Source organism: Calcarisporiella thermophila (genome assembly GCF_041956535.1).
Source record: "Calcarisporiella thermophila strain CBS 279.70 unplaced genomic scaffold VTP21scaffold_11, whole genome shotgun sequence".
NCBI lineage: Eukaryota > Fungi > Calcarisporiellomycota > Calcarisporiellomycetes > Calcarisporiellales > Calcarisporiellaceae > Calcarisporiella > Calcarisporiella thermophila.
Genome location: NW_027192201.1, coordinates 549,443 through 566,949, shown reverse-complemented (window position 1 = coordinate 566,949; position 17,507 = coordinate 549,443). Strand labels below are relative to the sequence as shown.

Below are 17,507 nucleotides of genomic sequence, written 5' to 3'. Positions count from 1 at the left end.
GCTCACACCCTGATACTCTCGCTTGAATTTTTAGTGCTCTCTGAAAAACATATTCTGCTTTATCGTGACTACAGATTGTATAGAGCCATGCCAAATTGTAGAGAGATATTACAATATCGTGATGGTCCAGTCCGTATAAAACCTCAGAAACTCTGAGTGAGAACTGTGCGAGTTTTTCTATCACAAAAAATATTTCACTGCGTATCATGTTGGGAACGATTCGTAACAACAAATCGCTGAGATCTCTCGTTATATAGTCTTTCAGATGGAAATGGTTGAGTAAGTTAATGAAGTATAAAACGTGAGGAATATATATGATCAAGAGTTTTTGCGTCAGCAGCTCGAATGGATCAGCAAATTCAGTTTTGCAGTTGAGAGCCTTGGATATATTATGAGCCAATTGAAGCCTCTTTGTACCAGTAATTGCATCATAAACGACTTTCTGCACGAGTCGATGTATAGATATTCTTTCACCAACTACAACATCCTCCCCACCTTCATCTTGAAAACCTCTTGACACAAAAGAATATTTTAATAAAATCCCTATAGCGTTTCGAATATGCTCCACCAATGCTATGCCATCCAAATTAATTGTGAATATTTGTTCATTACTGGATTGTAGATTTAGAATGAAATATTGTCGCTCGAAGAATTTTATTGGAATTCCATATGGATGGAGAAATGCGCAGGCCTCAAGTATCATATTTGTGACAGGATTTAACTTACGAATGCGCTCGAATGAAATCTTCCAGACAGTTGAGATTGTATGATCATAACTATCAGAAATATCCTCGTCACGATATGTAAGTAAGATATGGTTATTCATTTTGAATTGACTGAGATAATCCTGAAAAGATATACCAGTATTATATATATGCACGTGCGAGGTCAATTGCAAGTGGCATGAAATCAAGTTCATTGATGATTTCACAAGCATATCGATATTGTGAACTTGATTGGTCAATCGAATCAATTGGCATTGGTTGGAGAAGTAGAGAAAGTGCTTCTTCTTTATTTAATTTATTGATGGATATCACCTTGGCGCTTTTCGGTGAGATGTGTTCGCGTGTGGTGATGATGACTACTCCACCATCGCGAGGTAAAAACTTAGTTATTTTAACCGTTTCCTCATTGGCATTATCTAATAAAAGGAGCCACTTAGTTCTATCTTCCAGCCAGGAGCGGACCCAATTGAAAATCTCATTATGGTCCATTTTCGTGGTCAATCTCTTCTTGTAACCAAGATATTTTGCTAGATTTTTGAAAGCGGAAATCGCCATACTCCAATTCTCAATTCAAAGCCAGAAAACATAATCGTATTCACAGCGGTGAAGATAGCAATATCGGAGCATAACTTGTGTCTTACCGAGTCCTGTAAGCGCCAGGACTCTACATCCGTTTGAATAATCCTCACTAAGTGCCCTCCTCATGGTTTTAAAAACCCTTTTTCGGTCGATAAACGCTTGATTTTCTGGTGGTACTCCAAAGAAACACTTATCTATATTATTTAAGTCAATTTTTTTATGTCGATTGGTGGTCAATTTTAACCCTTCATGTAGATATGATAAAATTTAGTATGCAACAAGTTATAGGTACGTCTTTAAATATTTCATACCAACTATATGATTCACGGTTATATTCGTATTTCCAGTTAATACGACTCCTCTATTGTCTTTCACTTCTTTTGTAGAGGCGATCTGTGAAAACATTTATCGTAACTCTGAATAGGAACAGCTTAATGAAACTGACAAAGACTTTATAGTGAAAGGGAAAATGGGAACAAAAAATAAACTGTTTTATTGTTCGAATTCAAATCACGAGGCATGGCTCATTAAACTTTCTGATTCTTATTTGGGATAGTAGGCTGCGAATTTTGTTCACACGTTCTTGTTTTATGATAATATGAGAGTATCCAAGCCTGAAAAGTGATATTGAATTTAAAAATTGGGACAGAATAAGAAATCAGAATAAGAGTATTGGAACATTTATGAATTTGTTTGGTCGATTATTTGAATAATCGATTACTTTGGTTAAAAATTAATCCATCCAATCATGTATCACTAGTTCCTTCCTCCATTGTCGGGTCGTTCACGATGGATTTTTCGCATTTTTGCGGTTTAATTTTCTTGTTTAAAATATAATATCCAAGTCACATCATTCTTATGCTTTAATCGACTTCCATGCCTGCGCTATCTGAAAAAGAACTCAGAAATTTATATCTTTTACCTATTTTCATCGCACCTTTTCGAACTCCTAGGAGCCAACAAGAGAGAATTTTCAACACGATATTGTCAAGAAAAGTGCGAAATATTGTTGGGCCATCGGCCTTCTTAAGCGCCATTTCCTGGCTTTCTATTCTTTGCGACTTAAAGAAATGAAGCCTATTGTTAGACTGATATCTTGTGGGATTATCTTGCACAATTTCGTTGAATCCTTTGGAGAAGGATGGGAAGATGATGGAGAGAATATAACGGAAGAAGCAATTAACTGGGAAACAAGTATTTCGGAATATGACAGAATTGAGCGCATTTTGAGCAAAGAATAGTGGGATACCTTATTGACTGAAGTGCTCTCAAAGAAATGGATACACTTGATTACCCAAATGGCTTCTTGAATCAATTCTGTATCTTTTATCTTTTAAGCTCCATCTGCTCTTTCTCTCTTTAGTATTTATTATAATTTATTCCTGTCAAATTCATGTTTGCGTAAACATAGCTCCTCCATCCTTGCTTCATTGAACTAAACGGTATTGATTATCAACGCTACTTCTCTCTACATCTTCTTTCTGTCGTTTTGAATCCCATCATTCAGCCAAAACTTTTAACAACTCCATTTGCGAATCGCCAACCCCACTGGATGTACGCTTTTGGCTTGATTTGATATTTGAAGGACTGTTTCGAACGCTACTAGTTATTGATGGAGATGTTAACCTTGTATCAAACAAGCTATCATTATCCTTCATATCGCTCTGAATTGTATTGGCTTCGTTACCGGTAAGACTCTCGTTTGGCTCCTTTCTATCGATTCCGGTGTTAAGGATGGTTTGAGATAGGAGAGTAAGAGAAAACTCTGCTTAGTTTATTCCAATGTCCAAACCCCAATATATATATGCATATAATGATGTTGTCACAAATAGCCACAAGTATAAGACAAGCTGAAACTACGAAACGTAACACCAGAAAGAAATTTAAATAAGCCACATCAAAAATTCATATTAGATGGATCTCAGTTTATCTCTGGAAAAACTTTCCCAAGACAAAAAAATTACTAGTTGTTTTGCATGAGAAATTAGTGCTCTCAAAAGCGTGTCAACTTATTAAATTCGGTAGGTAGTTTTAGTAGAAAATCAATGTCGTAACCATTTCCTTAATTTGTATCATTAGAAGTATGGTAGAAAAATCTCCCCCTCCCAGTTCTAGACCTAGTAGACCTGCTCCGCCTAATACACCATCTGAGATCGGTGATTTTTTTATTTTCTGTAATATTGATAGTGTAAAGGATAGAAATTTCATATCATATCTTAGTAGAAAGATATATCTATGAGGTTGAGATATAATCGAGATGGAAAGAAATATCCAACCGTATCCATTTTGGAGTTCCCTTATTATTGCTTAGGGTATATAATATATATACCTGTAAAAATTAGTTTAGATTCAAAGAAGAAATACACTATACACTCCTCACTGGAAGCTTTTTCGGATAATTGCATACACTTAAGAAAACTCGACTATTTCTGATCTACAAATGTCTATTTTTTGATCGAGTTTAGAGATGTACAATATTAGATTAGGTTAGGTTGGGACAGTTCAATAGATACCTAGTTTCTTGTCGAAGTCTATTCTTGTATCATTTTATAATCTGAGAGAGCTGCTTTTGAGACTTCTATTAACTATAGAGTCCCCCTTCTTTTTTTTATTAACCGTAGTCAGATTAAGCTCAACCTATTTTGCTTGGCCTAAAATCTCCAGCCATTCTTATTTCATTATCTCGTCTTTTATTTCCGATCGTCTTTATTTTTAGATTTGAATCCTTTTTTTTGCTGAGAATAAGCAACAACGGACATTTCGATTTCACATAGTATTCATACGAGAATTCATTCTGAGGCTCTTGTCAAATTGTGTGGCTCCTCAGGGCCTTTTCTTCGGATAATCTATTCTCGTGCATGATATTTAGACTCTTACACCTATATCTCCCCATTTTGTATTCATCTCCTTCATATATACATATATTATGTTCGTCACGGCGCACATCGAGCAGAACCAACTTAATGATAACCACAACGACAATTGGGATACAAACCTTCGTTCTGAATCCCCTAATTTAGCATCTAGTCCCGGAATCCCTCCACCCTCGCCTCCTCCTACTATCGTTCATGATGAGAGTAGAAGAAAAGTAACGGGTGATCCGGCGACAAAAACGCGAGTGAGCATGCTTGATGCAATCGATCCATTGGAGGATGAAAACACAGTGCTTCACCAGCCTGGCTTGACACAAGATCGGAAATTTGAGAAGCTGACCCGGCTATTTTTACGGGCGGCATCGAATGGCGACGCGTTTACCCTTTCCAGGATGCTAAATAATTGCCGAAAATATTTGGATATAGATGCTGGCGATGAGGATGGAACAACAGCATTGATTTACGCTTGTTGTTTTGGTCATTTGGAGGCAACAAGGCTCTTATTGAAATCGGGCGCTAATCCCAATGCCAAAGATAACTGTAATATTGCGATTTTTTGTGTGTCCATTCAAGTGCTGACATGTCTATGTATTAATCAGATGGATGGACTCCACTTGTGTGGGCTGCAAATAATAACCATCTAGAAATAGCGCGCTTATTACTTGAGTATAATGCCTACACCGACATAAAAACTGTTCGAGAGAGAACAGTGTTCAACTTTGTCCATTCAGAAAATCGCCAGATGCTGGACTTGCTTCTAGGGCGATCCAGCGACGGCATCAAAGTAAAAAAGCGTGAGAATTCGCCAAACAGTAAACCTGAATATTTTTTGCAGGATGAGGCGGAGCAGGCTCTTCAATTAATGGAAGAGTCATTACATCTGGATGCTGAACTAGCAAAGCTGGAGGTAGATTATATCCATAATGTAGTATTTTGTGGATAATGGTTTTTACTCGTTTCTTGAATTTGGTAGGAGGAAGAGGGTATCGAGGAGTTCGACTGGGATGCATGTAAAGCACATCAGATGCTAGCGTTTGCCTGGGAAAATACCCAAGACATCTTGGACGTGGCGGTATCCGAGGTGTCGCTTCCACTGCAAAACCGTAAATATAGATATATTTCTGCAAATACCCTTTACTTCTGTGCTCGTTTTGCGCATCATTACGGCCCATCGGAGCTTTTAAACGAGCTACTGGATAGTGCAGCGGAACGAATTCTTGAAGTTATAAGGGTACAATCGGACGACAGTTCTATTCTTCCATATTATTTTCTAATTTCCTATGATATACAGGCTTCTCCTGGGAACAATGGACTGATTGCCTACTGGATATCCAACGTCACTTTGCTGCTGCTGTTTCTCAAAAAAGATCACGAGATCACCGTTGCTACAGTTTCGCATCAGCTTCGTTTTTGTGAAGTGATAACGGAGATCTATATTGTATTCGTTCATCACCTCCAACACCGATTGGATCAGATACTTGAGGCGGCTATGTTGGATCATGACGCCATTCCAGGCCTAGACGTTAAATTCGAGGGTGAATGGCGACTGTTCAATATCAAGCGGAAGCAGGATGGAAATAAGCTCTCGGCATTTGAGCAGACAGCTGCTAATGGTCTTAAACGTAGCAACACAACCACTGGGTTAAGCCTTAGACGACGTGGTCCATCTGCCGCTCCCACAACACCGCAAAGTGTTACCGCTCTTCTGTCGTCGGTGCTTTATGTGCTGCGTACTTATTGTGTACATCCACTGGTGGTGGAGCAGGTGATAGGACAACTCGTCCATTTTGTTGCCTGCGAGCTCTTCAACAAAGTCTTGAGCAATCGCAAACTGATCTGCCGGTCTAAAGCAGTTCAAGCTCGAATGAATGTCAGCGTTCTTGAGGAGTGGGTGCGCACTAACGGGTTTGCCTCTAGTCTTGAGCATCTGACCCCGCTTGTGCAGCTTCTTCAGCTTATCCAGATATTATCGCAGCAGACAGATTTTGCACAATTCATCGATACACTGAAAAATGTGAACGCTCTCAATCCTGTGCAACTCAAGCGTTGCGTGAATTCATATCGTTATGAAGTGGATGAGCCAAAGTTACCGCCCGAATGCGTAGCCTATGTCCAACAACTTGCGGAAAATGTATTCAAACATCGCGCATCTCGACGCAGCGCCGAGGATGGCGACCACTTGAACTCAGAACAGCGCTTCGCTTATTCATCACATAGGGGTCTGCTTACTCCTCCATTCATGCGTGACAGACCTTGTAGCCCTTCGCAGGCTGATGCAGAAATGGCTGAATGGAGGCGGCGCTCTTACTCTGAGGGGGTTCAAAACAGTGAGCATAGCGAGATGTCTATGCTAATGGAGATGAAGGACTCGCAAATGCTTCTTCCTTTTACTCTGCCAACGACGGTGATGTTACGTGAATTGGGATCTGCTGCCAAGCTGGAGCATGAAGATAATGGCGGAAAAGAGAATGGAAATGGTGAAGCCGTGAATGGGTCTCATATTGAGGACCGGCCCTATCAACATATCCTCCCATCAGTTCCAGAGGAGATTTTAGACTTGATCAGCAAACGTCTCACTAGACCCACTCAAATAATAGGAGACGGCATTTCGCTTTATTAAATGGAAAAAAATTACCAAGGACTTGGCACAATTTCTTTATATATATTTTTTTCTTTTGTAAGTTAAATTTATCTTTTTGACCTGTCCTAGTATTTAATATTAGGGTAGAGCAAGAACACTCCTGTATCTTTTCTCTTTATATTATATTTTCTCATTTTTTATGTTATTCCTCCTCTTCTTTGTTTTCTTTTTTCTTTTTTTTTTCGCTTCTGTACAGTTCTTTGCATGTTGTCTAGTTTTTTCTATCTCTTTCCTTGGAAATTACAAAATTGATTGTCACAAATTGAAAACAGCAGTCCCGAAAACAATATTGAGACCTGAAAACCCGTGAAGTTATCTCATCATACGCGGGAAAAATCTTTGCTTGGTACCGGCTCAATGTCGACAGCCCGTCGTCTAGGGAGATTCGTTCTACATCAAAGGCTAAATTCCTGCGCAAGTGATTTTGCTCATAAGCCCGGGAAAGGAGGATGGACTGTAGGAATTAACATTCAAAAAAGTATGACTGATTTTAGAGGTTGAATAATCCCCCCCCCCGCAATTAACAAGTTTTCCCTTTATTAGTCAGCAAAGGACAGTGTAGAGCATTTGCTCCTGCACCTTCAATATGGTGTGAGCAAAGGGTGAGTTAGCGTTTGACCTTTTGGAGAGAATAATAATGAAATTGATCAGTTTATTTAAATTTAGCGACGATTCCATGCGACTACTCCTGCAACGCAGCGCAAAGATCCCTACGGAGTGCTTGGTGTAAAGAAAGATGCATCTGCTTCAGATATTAAAAAAGCATATTACCAAGTAATTTTAACACCTATGACGGTATAGGAATACGCGAAATTGACTTTGCTATTTTTTTTTTTTTCAGCTAGCCAAAAAGTACCACCCGGATACAAACAAGGAGGCTGGAGCCCGGGAAAAGTTTCAGGAAATCCAGGAGGCTTACGAAGTATATATATCTATCCATTGTATATATAATCCCATCATTAATCAGCTCGATTCCGTCACTTTTATAGATCTTATCCGACGATAAGAAGCGTGCCCAGTTTGACCAGTTCGGCTATAGCGCATTTGGCGATGTACCACCTGGCGCGGGAGGATTCCCAGGCGGCGGGGGAGGAGGAGGATTCCCTGGTTTTGATCCCGCAGATATCTTTAACCAATTTTTCGGGGGAGCGGCCGGCTTCGGTACGCGGCGACCCGGTGCATCACCAGGAGAAGGCCGCCGTGCACCTGGAGATAATTTAGAAGTACCACTCAATATATCGTTCATGGAGGCAGCAAAAGGAACAAAGCGTACGGTTACAGTTGATCCGGTAGTGGTTTGCGATACGTGTCATGGGAGTGGAACTCGACCTGGCCGTTCACGCGAAGTGTGCCGAACCTGTCGAGGAACAGGCTCGACCACCATCTCCATAGGGGGTGGGTTTCATATGTCAGCCACATGTTCAGCATGTGGCGGATTGGGTAGCTACTTGCCACCAGGAGCCGCTTGTGGAACCTGTGAGGGTGGAGGCCGTGTACGAACTCGCAAGACAGTGGAGGTGAATATCCCTGCGGGAGTGGAGGAGGGGAATCGTGTCCGGATCTCGGGTGAAGGTGACGCTCCTCTGGAAGGAAACGGTCCGCGAGGTGATCTTTACGTGCGGCTCTCGGTAAGTGAAACGATTTATTCGCCATATTGTTCTCTACGTACTAGAGTTACTAAATATGTTTGGTGTGGATAGGTGTCCCCCTCTAAGATTTTCCGCAGACAGGGCGCAAACATTTTTGTCGACAAGAAAGTGCCTTTCCACATGGCCATTCTTGGAGGAAAAGCTCGTATTCCCACGATTGACGGGGATGTTGAATTAAAAATACCCTCTGGCTCTCAGCCTGGCGATAACATTCTGCTTCGACAACGGGGCATTCGCCGTCTTAATCGGCAAGATCGTGGTGATCAAGTGGTGGTATTAAAAGTTGAGCTCCCTAGGTAAAGTAAAAAAAAAAATTAAAATTTGGGCGATATTGAAGGGCTTTCTAACTCGTTGCATGCATCAATAATATTAGATCTCTCACTCCAAATCAGCGTGAACTTATCGAAAAGTATGCTGCCTCATTGGAGGGTGGCCATCCTGATAACACCTCTTCCAACCCCTCTTCCGGCTCCTCTTCCAGCTCCTCTTCTGCTACCTCTAGCTCGTCTAACCCCACTTCAGCATCAAAACCTCAAAACGAGGGCAAGAACGAGCCCACTGAAGGCAATGAAAATGGGTTCTTCCGCAGTGCAGTTGGAAAACTACGTGAGAAGCTGTGCCCAGATCGATCCCAGGAACAACAGCAGAACGAAGATGAAGAGAAGAAACAGGAGAAGAAGGCAGATGCAGGACATGGCTAGCTATTTATATTGTGAGCCTCGAAAAATGGGAGTGCCCTGAACACAGCTCTATATATTTAGATGTCGAACAAATAAATAGAATAATAAAAATAAAGATAAATTGCATTCAGGACACCCTTGACACCATTCGATATGCTGATAGATAAAATGCTATGCTGGATGATGTTTATTTGCAATTCATCCAAATTGTCAACAATTGACAACTGCCGAGGAAACCATTAGAGTACCAGTTACTGGTACTCTAATGGTTTCCTTGGCAGTGACCTTTTGTATTATTGACTATTTCCTCCACCTTGCAAGCAGAATAAAATTCACAATCAATCAACAAACCACTTAATGGGAATGAAGCTTTATGTTGCATTGGTTGGTAATATGAACACTCATTTCGGGTAGACTCTGACGAGAAAGAACATATTATTACAGAAGAGTAGCAGGAAGATTCAATATAGTACTATAAACAATTTGAAATATAATAAAACTCAAATTAAGCGACTATTCATCCGTTGCTAACCATCGCTCTAATAGCTTTTGCACCACTCCCTGAGGCTCACCGTCAAGGGTTTTTTCCCGGAATTTGCATACAACGACAGTCTCATCCCCTACAGGATTTAGCAGGTCCTTTCCGAACTTATGGAGATGTTGGCCAACGATCGCTCGTAACACCAACACTGCACCACCCTCATCCTTGGTGACCTCGAACTCGAAACACTCCACGTTAGCCCGAAAAATTTCGGCCGTAGTTGCTTCGAATCCGGGATATTCCAACCGAATCTTGAAGTGATCATTACGTAATTCGATCTGGCATTTTGGGTGAATAAAGGTTGCGTTGTCTGGGCCAAATGCAATTGACAAGGTGGGGAGAGAGACGGGGCCAGGGCGGTGTGATTTCGACGATGGGGTTGCTAGCTGCTGCTGTTGCTGCGGTTGTTGCTTTTCAACCGGTTTAGCTTGTGCAGGTGGAGGAGTTGCACCTCTTGCGTTTGACTGTTTCTCTACAGGTGGCACGGGTTCTGCAGGGGGGAGGGAAAACGATGACTTGGCTGGTTGAGTTGGCACAGGGTTTGGGGGCAAAGGAAGGGAAGGAGAAGCAGCAGCTAATTTATACACAAGTCAGTCAACTGCATTTTGTAGAGCACTCGAGAGTAACTTACTAGGAGAATCTGTGATTTGCTCGGAAAGGATGGTGTTGGTTGAAGCAGTGGGAGTCACAGAGGGAGGCAGAGTATTGGTCGGAGACATTTCCATAACGTTAACCTTGGAGAATCTCTTTTTAAGTGGTGCGCTCATTGCTTTAGGCCCAGCGCTGGCTGGAGGAGTTGGAGTAGGGGGCGGACGTTCAGTTGCAGGAGTCATTTGCGGACGCGGTTTGATTATATTTTCACGCACTTTTTCGGAGGATAATAGATCAGAGGGTGTAGATATGGAGGATTTTGTAAGAGGTGGGCGGATGAAACTTTGCGATGATGGCGGTTTTTTCGCTTTGATCTTGGGAGAGGGTGCGGTTGGAGTGATTGAAGAGCTGGATGACTCATTCGTGGGCGAGCCGGCCTGGGCCTGTGAAGCTGCAGCATGACCAAGTATCTTTCCATGTTTCCATTTGACACCACAAGCATTGCAAAGTGTGCCTGTATTGATGGAAGGTCAGACTTAGTTCGGTAAAGGTAAAAATCTATGCCATTACCCGCTCCATCGGGACCACGCCGCCACATTGGGGTATTTCTGGATCCACAGTAAGCACATTTTTTCGTTCCGTTGCTGTTGTTATTTCCTCCAGCACCACCAATGTTTCCACCAGCGCCATTGACAGAAGTAGTTGAGTGGGCTTTTCTTGGCATTGGTTTTGGCATCTTTTTAAAGCCTGGGTCTAAGCGGGAAAAAAAAAAGAGATGAGTAAAAGCCCAAGAAACCAGTGGCATGTATTATGTGCATGCGCACCATGAGAGCCCGGTTTGAATCGCTTTTGCTTTGTTCCTCCGACCTCTGTTGAGCCTGTTCTTCGTTTATTCCCACTAGCTGGCGTAATTGCTTCGACCGTTTGAGTCATTCCAGAGGCATACTGCAAAAATTAAGGCGAAAGTGAGTTTTGCATAAATGCCGGGTCAATAAATATAACAATTACTTCGTTTAGGATGGGAGGCAGTTCAGGAGAGAGGCAGTTTTGAAAGTAGTACCGGCTAGCGTGAACATCAATCTAAATACGCAGAAAGATTAAAACCTATTCCAAACCAAAGTATGAATCTCTTTCCTGATTACCATATGCTTCATTCCGGTCAACATTGAGAATATATCATTTGCGCAATTGGAACGTCGGATAGCATTCCACAATACATAGGTTGCTCCAGAGATACGGACACTGATTAACTGATGGTTTCGAACAGAGTGATGGACAGTTTGAGCTGGTAAGTAAAATGACGCGAGAATCTAATTGAATATAGCTGAGAATGATGTCCTTGTTAATATAATAAAAATGCTCCGCAACCACACACCTCTAACGGTTCGCTCATGTTTAGTAACTCCCCAACTATGTTTTTGGGTAACAGCCATCGTTCAGATGGATTCTCGCTGAATTCGATGACTATGCTGCAATCTGAAGTCGAAGTAACATCTTTCGAGGTAATCTTTTGTTCTGAATGTACATCATGCATTATGACTTCATTTTTTACTTCTAGCAGAGATATTTTGCTATCCACGGGGACCGATCCGCCAGAAATAGGTACCGCTGGTTGATCAATACGGATGACCTCGTAAAATTTAGTATCTGGGAATTTATGGGGGCCGATGGTGATGCAAGCGGAACCAAGATAAGATACCGGAGGAGAGGTAGCTGGTGTATTGTTTGGTAGTGTACCGTCATTAGATTGTTTTCCAAAAGGAGTAAGGAGCGATGTCGTCCATGCCTGGCGCGACTGCATTAAGGAGAGAAATAAGAGACCACTAATACATGGTTTTGTATTAGATCAAGATCAGTGGAAATTCCCCAAGATTGACCCCAATTTACCTATCAGAAAAGTTTTTTAATGCACCGCCCTCTTCATCAGCCTTTGAACGTGTCAGTGTCGGTGAGAGAGCGAGCATCATTCTAGTTTGATCTAGTTTGCGTCTGCTCATGATGAATGATCCGATTGATGTCCACTAAATGGTAGGAGGTTGTGCACTGGAGTGAATGCCGATGAATATATAATCACCGCTAAACTTCAAATTTCATAAACGCTGTTTGATTATGGATGATCTTGGTTGAAGCAGAGAAGAGAAAAAAGTGATCAAAAAGAAAAAAAAATTGCAGTTCGATTTTGAGTTTGATTTTCTTATACAGAAATTATCGCAAATGACGGAAAAAAATAAGCACAAACTTTTCGGTAATGTCAGCTCGTCGATGCATGATCGCAATCGATATAAGGATAGACCTCCCAATTTCGCAGAATTAGCAGCAAAATACCCTCGCTTTCAACCATTGTAACCACATTTATATCGGTTTAGTTTTAAATGAATTATAATGGTTTATAAAATTCAATAGCGTACTGCCTTCAAAGAGCGGCGGAAAGACCATTGACTTCACGAATCCAGAGGCTGTCAGGTAAATCCGTCTTTGCAATACCATCTTATACTCGGTATTGGTATAAGCTGTATTATAATACGAAAATGTTACTTGACTATGCTAGAGAATTAACTTGTTGTCTCCTGAAAGAGGATTTTGGAATCGACCTCACCATTCCACTTGACGTTCTTTGCCCAGCGGTAATAAGATTTTGTATGTCTCTTATATTTTCGAAGAACTTGGTTAAATATTAAAGCGGAGTAGGTCCCAAACAGATTGAATTATATACATTGGATCGAGGATTTGCTAACAGCAAATGGGAAAAATATTGATGCTCGGATAACTGGTATTGATATCGGAACTGGTGCCTCTTGCATCTATCCATTGCTTGGATGTGCTCTGCATCCAGAATGGCGGTTTTTGGCCACCGGTAATCATTGCACTGGCTCTCTTATATTCTTGCAAACATTTATATCTTCCGTAGATATTAACGAGCGGGCGCTTGGATACGCGTCAGAAAACGTCGATCGAAACGGGATGAACAGAAACATATCTCTATATCATAATACACCTGATCGAATATTCCCGCCCAAGGCACTAACGGAAGATAACTATGATTTTTGCATGTGTAACCCACCATTTTACGAGAGTTTTGAAGAGATGGATGAAAGCAGTCGCAATAAAGATCTGGCCCCCTTTGCGGTAATCTATCCAGAACTTACGCCGATGGTAGTGCAAACTATAGAGCGTTTACCTTGGTTTTTCTAGATATGCACCGGATCATCGCACGAGTTATTGACAGAAGGTGGAGAATTCGGCTTCATTAGCAGGATTTTACAAGAGAGCTTGGAGCTCAAAGATCGAATTCTGTAAGTGCTAAGTTTAGGTCCGATCATTTTCGCGACTTCTCTCACGAGTTGGGTATCAGGTGGTATACTTCCATGACGGGGAAAAAAGATACTGTTGAGCGAATCGTAGCAAAATTAAAGGCTCATAATGTAATTGCATTTACAATAGTGAGCTTACTCCTACTGATCATTTAATTTATGATTAGATCAAAAATTTCGCCGTCCATGAATTTTGCCAGGGTTATACACGACGGTGGGGGATTGGATGGTCATTTGGAGCGCGGCGGCCGCCAGATGTAAGAATAGACTCTTTGTTCTGTTGTTTATGTGTAAGTATGCTACAACGTATTTTCCCACAGAGCATAGCGCGACCAAAATCAAAGAGGCTCAGAAGCTCTGCTCCACCCAAGACCGAATTCACCACCGAATGGCGTGTTGAGAGAGAGCTTCTACTTCTCTACTTGACAGAGCTTCTTTCTTTGCTTGAAATAAGAATCGTCGTAAAGGAGGAGGGAAAGATACATGGCTCTGCATCGAGAAATACATGGTCTCGCGCCTCGCGTCGTGAAAAGGTACGGTTACCGGACTCGCGACTAACGGAGCAAATGGTTACAGATACGCCACTCTTTGAGTTTCAGTGCGAGATATCTGGGGGTGGAGAGGAAGGGAAATGTGCCCTTTGGATTGCCTGGACGAGTGGGCAGGATCGTGATGTATTTATGTCTTTTTACAGCCATTTAAAAAGGCGGCTCGAAGAGAAATTCTCCTGTCAATAGTAATTTTAAATTTATTTTCCCCCCCGCAATGGGTGGCGAGTGCAATAAGCCTCTATCCGTGGCAAGTCTATATTCATATTAAGTTTTCAATGATCGCTACAGAACATTAGAGATGAGCAATCCCACGAAAGGTAACCGAAGACCCTATTCCATTTTGTGTTCTCATCTCGATTCATCCGTTGGAGTTATTACTGAAATCTATTATCTTCACCTATTACAATATTATCCAATTCCTACCAATCTAACCAACTCCAACACCTACATCGTAGATGTTTATGCGGTCGGGGATCTACCTGATCCGAAAGATACAGTTCCATCCTACGCAGGGTATTGCTTTCTCTCTTCCAGCCAGTTTTATACTATTTGTTAACCCCTATCCTCTGCTTCTGCATCAAGACATATCATCGTCGATGAATCGAAAAATGCCCAAATCTTTTTCTGGCTATTTCAAAAGCGCGAGTCAAAGGGCAATGAAAAACTGGTATATATGTCCAGATGCACTATTATTTAGGTCCACTAATACATTCAGCGTTATTCCTATAGATTGTTTGGCTCAATGGTGGCCCTGGATGGTGAGATAGTTAGATACTCCATCTCCGGAGTGTAAGAGTTTTTTTAACTCTATCTTTATTCTTATTTTGTCAATTTTGAAAATGTTGCATAGTTCGAGGTAAATTCTTTTAGTAGTATACAATGATGAAGTCGATGTTGCTAATGCGGCTCCGCAGTATTGGTGATATATACCTAGATAATGGACCATTCCGCCCCAATGACACGACATCGTCGCAGTTGAACAAGGGTAGTTGGAATACTTATGCAAACGTGCTATATGGTATATGGGTGAAGAGACGATGTACTTTCCGTAACCATTGCCTCATTCTCATTGACAATTATAGTGGACCAACCTCTCGGAACAGGATTTAGTCTCGTTAGCACAGATAGTTATGACCAAAGTATTCCAGAGGTTTGTTCTATTATTTTCTGTGAAGTGGATGCGTCTCTGCCATTCTTATTTTGATATTTTCATGCCCCATAGGTGTCAGCCCATTTCCTGACGTTTATCGACAAATTTCTTGATACCTTCAATCAATTCAAAGAGGCGGATGTAAGTCTTGCCGCTCCGAGTATATACTCACTGCATGGAATAACAAATTTTTTACACCGCCTCTATCAAATATAGATCTATTTAGCGGGGAAAGGATATGGCGGCGTGTTTGTACCCTATTTTGCACAGGAGATGCTGAAAAGAAGCAATGCCACTTCCAAGGTATCCCACTCTTCAGATTTACATGTAAAATGATCTGATCGAATTCACAACCTCGTTTTTCTTTGGAAATAGTATAATGTAAAAGGTCTAATCATGGGCAATCCCTGGTTGGATCCATGGCACCAAGTAGGTTTCTGTGAGCAATAACACGCGAGGTGTTTCCCTTGTTACTCATTCTTCTGTTAATAGTACCATGCACACCATCAGTTTAGTGTAGAAAAAAATTTGCTGAAGGACGATTCCCAAAAGGTAGTTGTCTTCTGGAGAGCATGTAGTGCATTGGCTTGTTCTAACGTGTCTCCTATTACAGAAAGACTCGGAAGATCTCCTCGCCAAATGCCACCAGGAGCAACGGACGACGGGGATTCGGATTCGGTCTGCAACTTGCGATAAGATCCTTCAAAATGTGCTTGACCATACCTTGTTCTCGTTAGTGATAACTTTTTGGGAGCATGTGGCAGATTCAATACTTTATCTATTTTTAAAATTGATAGGCAAGATGGCGCTATGCACTGTGTCAATCAGCACGACATCCGACTACATGATGTCTACCCGAAGTGTGGTATTACCTGGCCATATGAGCAAGCGAACCTTTCTATGTATCTACGGGTAATTATCCATGCCAACTCTGTGAGGTTGAAGGGATGAAGTGCTTTATTCTGTTCATTTCATAGAATCCCAAAGTTGTAAAATCGCTCCACGCAAACATTAAACTGACCGGGTGGACGGAGTGCAATGGGCGTATTGCATCTGCACTTAATACGGATACTAGCGAACCGCCGGTCAAAGTGGGTGATAAGAATATCATGCATGGAATTTAATCGTGCATTTATTAATCCTCTCTTGTGACAGATTCTACCGGAATTACTAGAAAAAATACCTTTGTTACTTTACAGGTATTTTAATATCGATATTCACTCTAACCATAGGATCACATTTAAACCTTCCTCTCCCCCCTCCCCCCATCTCTCCTTCCCTCTATCTAGCGGCGATAATGATCTCGCCTATAACCATCTCGGCCACGAACTTCTTCTCGCTAATCTTACGTGGGGCGGCGAGGTAGGCATGGGCGATGCTCCAGTCCTTCCCTGGTTTGTGAACGGCACCCAAGTAGGAACCTATCAATCTGCTCGCAATATTACATATGTTCTCGTGAGTCAGGCGTCCCATGCCGTGGGTTACGATCAACCTTTACCTGAGCTTGACATGGTGAATCGGTTCATGGGTTTGGGTGACAAGAGTATTGCAGAAGTGCCTTCCTGGGTGGGCACCTCTGGGGTGCGTTCTACTTGGAAGCGTTGTTGAATTGGGATTGCTTATGCCCTTTTAATTTTCAATGTGTAGGCTCCTTTTGGCTGGGAGGACCCCACGGGCCTTGGCTCTGGTAAATGGAATCACTACTATGCGGCGACTGGCGTCGTTGCGCTATTAGTGGTGGGCGGCCTTGTTGGCTTAGCGGGATTTCTATGGTATCGCCGCAACCGAGAAAATGCGAAAGCCCGTTTCGCGGCGCTAAGAAGCGAAGATGACAATGAGCTGGATGAGCTGGTGGCAGAGTCGCCCGCGCTCTTTGCGGCTGATAGACACTTTGATGTTGGGGACAGCGAGGAGGAAGAGGAGGACTACAACCGTGCGCACGATGATGAAACCCAGGAACGAAAATCTAGCGAGCATTAGCGGCCCAACGCATGAAGAACTAAAAATACACCGCGAATATTTAGGAGGAGGGGTAGCTTTGTTTCCTATGATTCCCATGGTTCCACTCGATTCTTAGAAACAACCAGATTTGTTGTATTAGCTCCAAGGGTTTCCAATTTTATATAAATCATATTGTACCATACATGGCTGGAAATGTTGGTCCTCAAAGACAGCGGGATCCTTGGGTCCAGATTTAAAAAAAAAAAAAATGAGCG

General features: G+C 41.9%; 4 protein-coding genes across 4 annotated transcripts; 3 read left to right on the top strand and 1 right to left on the bottom strand.

Moving 5' to 3' along the window:
• Positions 1-4,230: 4,230 nt before the first annotated feature.
• VTP21DRAFT_1359 (uncharacterized protein) lies at positions 4,231-6,797 on the top strand (the record flags this gene model as incomplete). The annotated part of the gene is made up of 4 exons (XM_069391437.1): positions 4,231-4,717; positions 4,777-5,084; positions 5,151-5,408; positions 5,469-6,797. 4 exons carry the CDS (start codon positions 4,231-4,233, stop codon positions 6,795-6,797), a joined length of 2,382 nt encoding a protein of 793 aa, XP_069251480.1.
• A 378-nt stretch (positions 6,798-7,175) lies between these two features.
• On the top strand, positions 7,176-9,168 carry VTP21DRAFT_1358 (uncharacterized protein; the record flags this gene model as incomplete). The annotated part of the gene is made up of 7 exons (XM_069391436.1): positions 7,176-7,296; positions 7,362-7,420; positions 7,485-7,592; positions 7,660-7,740; positions 7,808-8,446; positions 8,519-8,763; positions 8,841-9,168. The coding sequence occupies 7 exons, from the start codon at positions 7,176-7,178 to the stop codon at positions 9,166-9,168; spliced, it is 1,581 nt and encodes a 526-aa protein (XP_069251479.1).
• A 492-nt stretch (positions 9,169-9,660) lies between these two features.
• VTP21DRAFT_1357 (uncharacterized protein) lies at positions 9,661-12,276 on the bottom strand (the record flags this gene model as incomplete). The annotated part of the gene is made up of 8 exons (XM_069391435.1): positions 9,661-10,262; positions 10,320-10,793; positions 10,850-11,032; positions 11,104-11,224; positions 11,288-11,359; positions 11,422-11,589; positions 11,655-12,102; positions 12,167-12,276. The coding sequence occupies 8 exons, from the start codon at positions 12,274-12,276 to the stop codon at positions 9,661-9,663; spliced, it is 2,178 nt and encodes a 725-aa protein (XP_069251478.1).
• Positions 12,277-15,020: 2,744 nt separating this feature from the next.
• Positions 15,021-17,271, top strand: VTP21DRAFT_1356 (uncharacterized protein; the record flags this gene model as incomplete). Its single annotated transcript, XM_069391434.1, has 12 exons — positions 15,021-15,159; positions 15,224-15,291; positions 15,364-15,432; positions 15,508-15,594; positions 15,667-15,720; positions 15,784-15,843; positions 15,905-16,023; positions 16,089-16,203; positions 16,269-16,382; positions 16,447-16,490; positions 16,581-16,872; positions 16,939-17,271. The coding sequence occupies 12 exons, from the start codon at positions 15,021-15,023 to the stop codon at positions 17,269-17,271; spliced, it is 1,494 nt and encodes a 497-aa protein (XP_069251477.1).
• Positions 17,272-17,507: the final 236 nt, after the last annotated feature.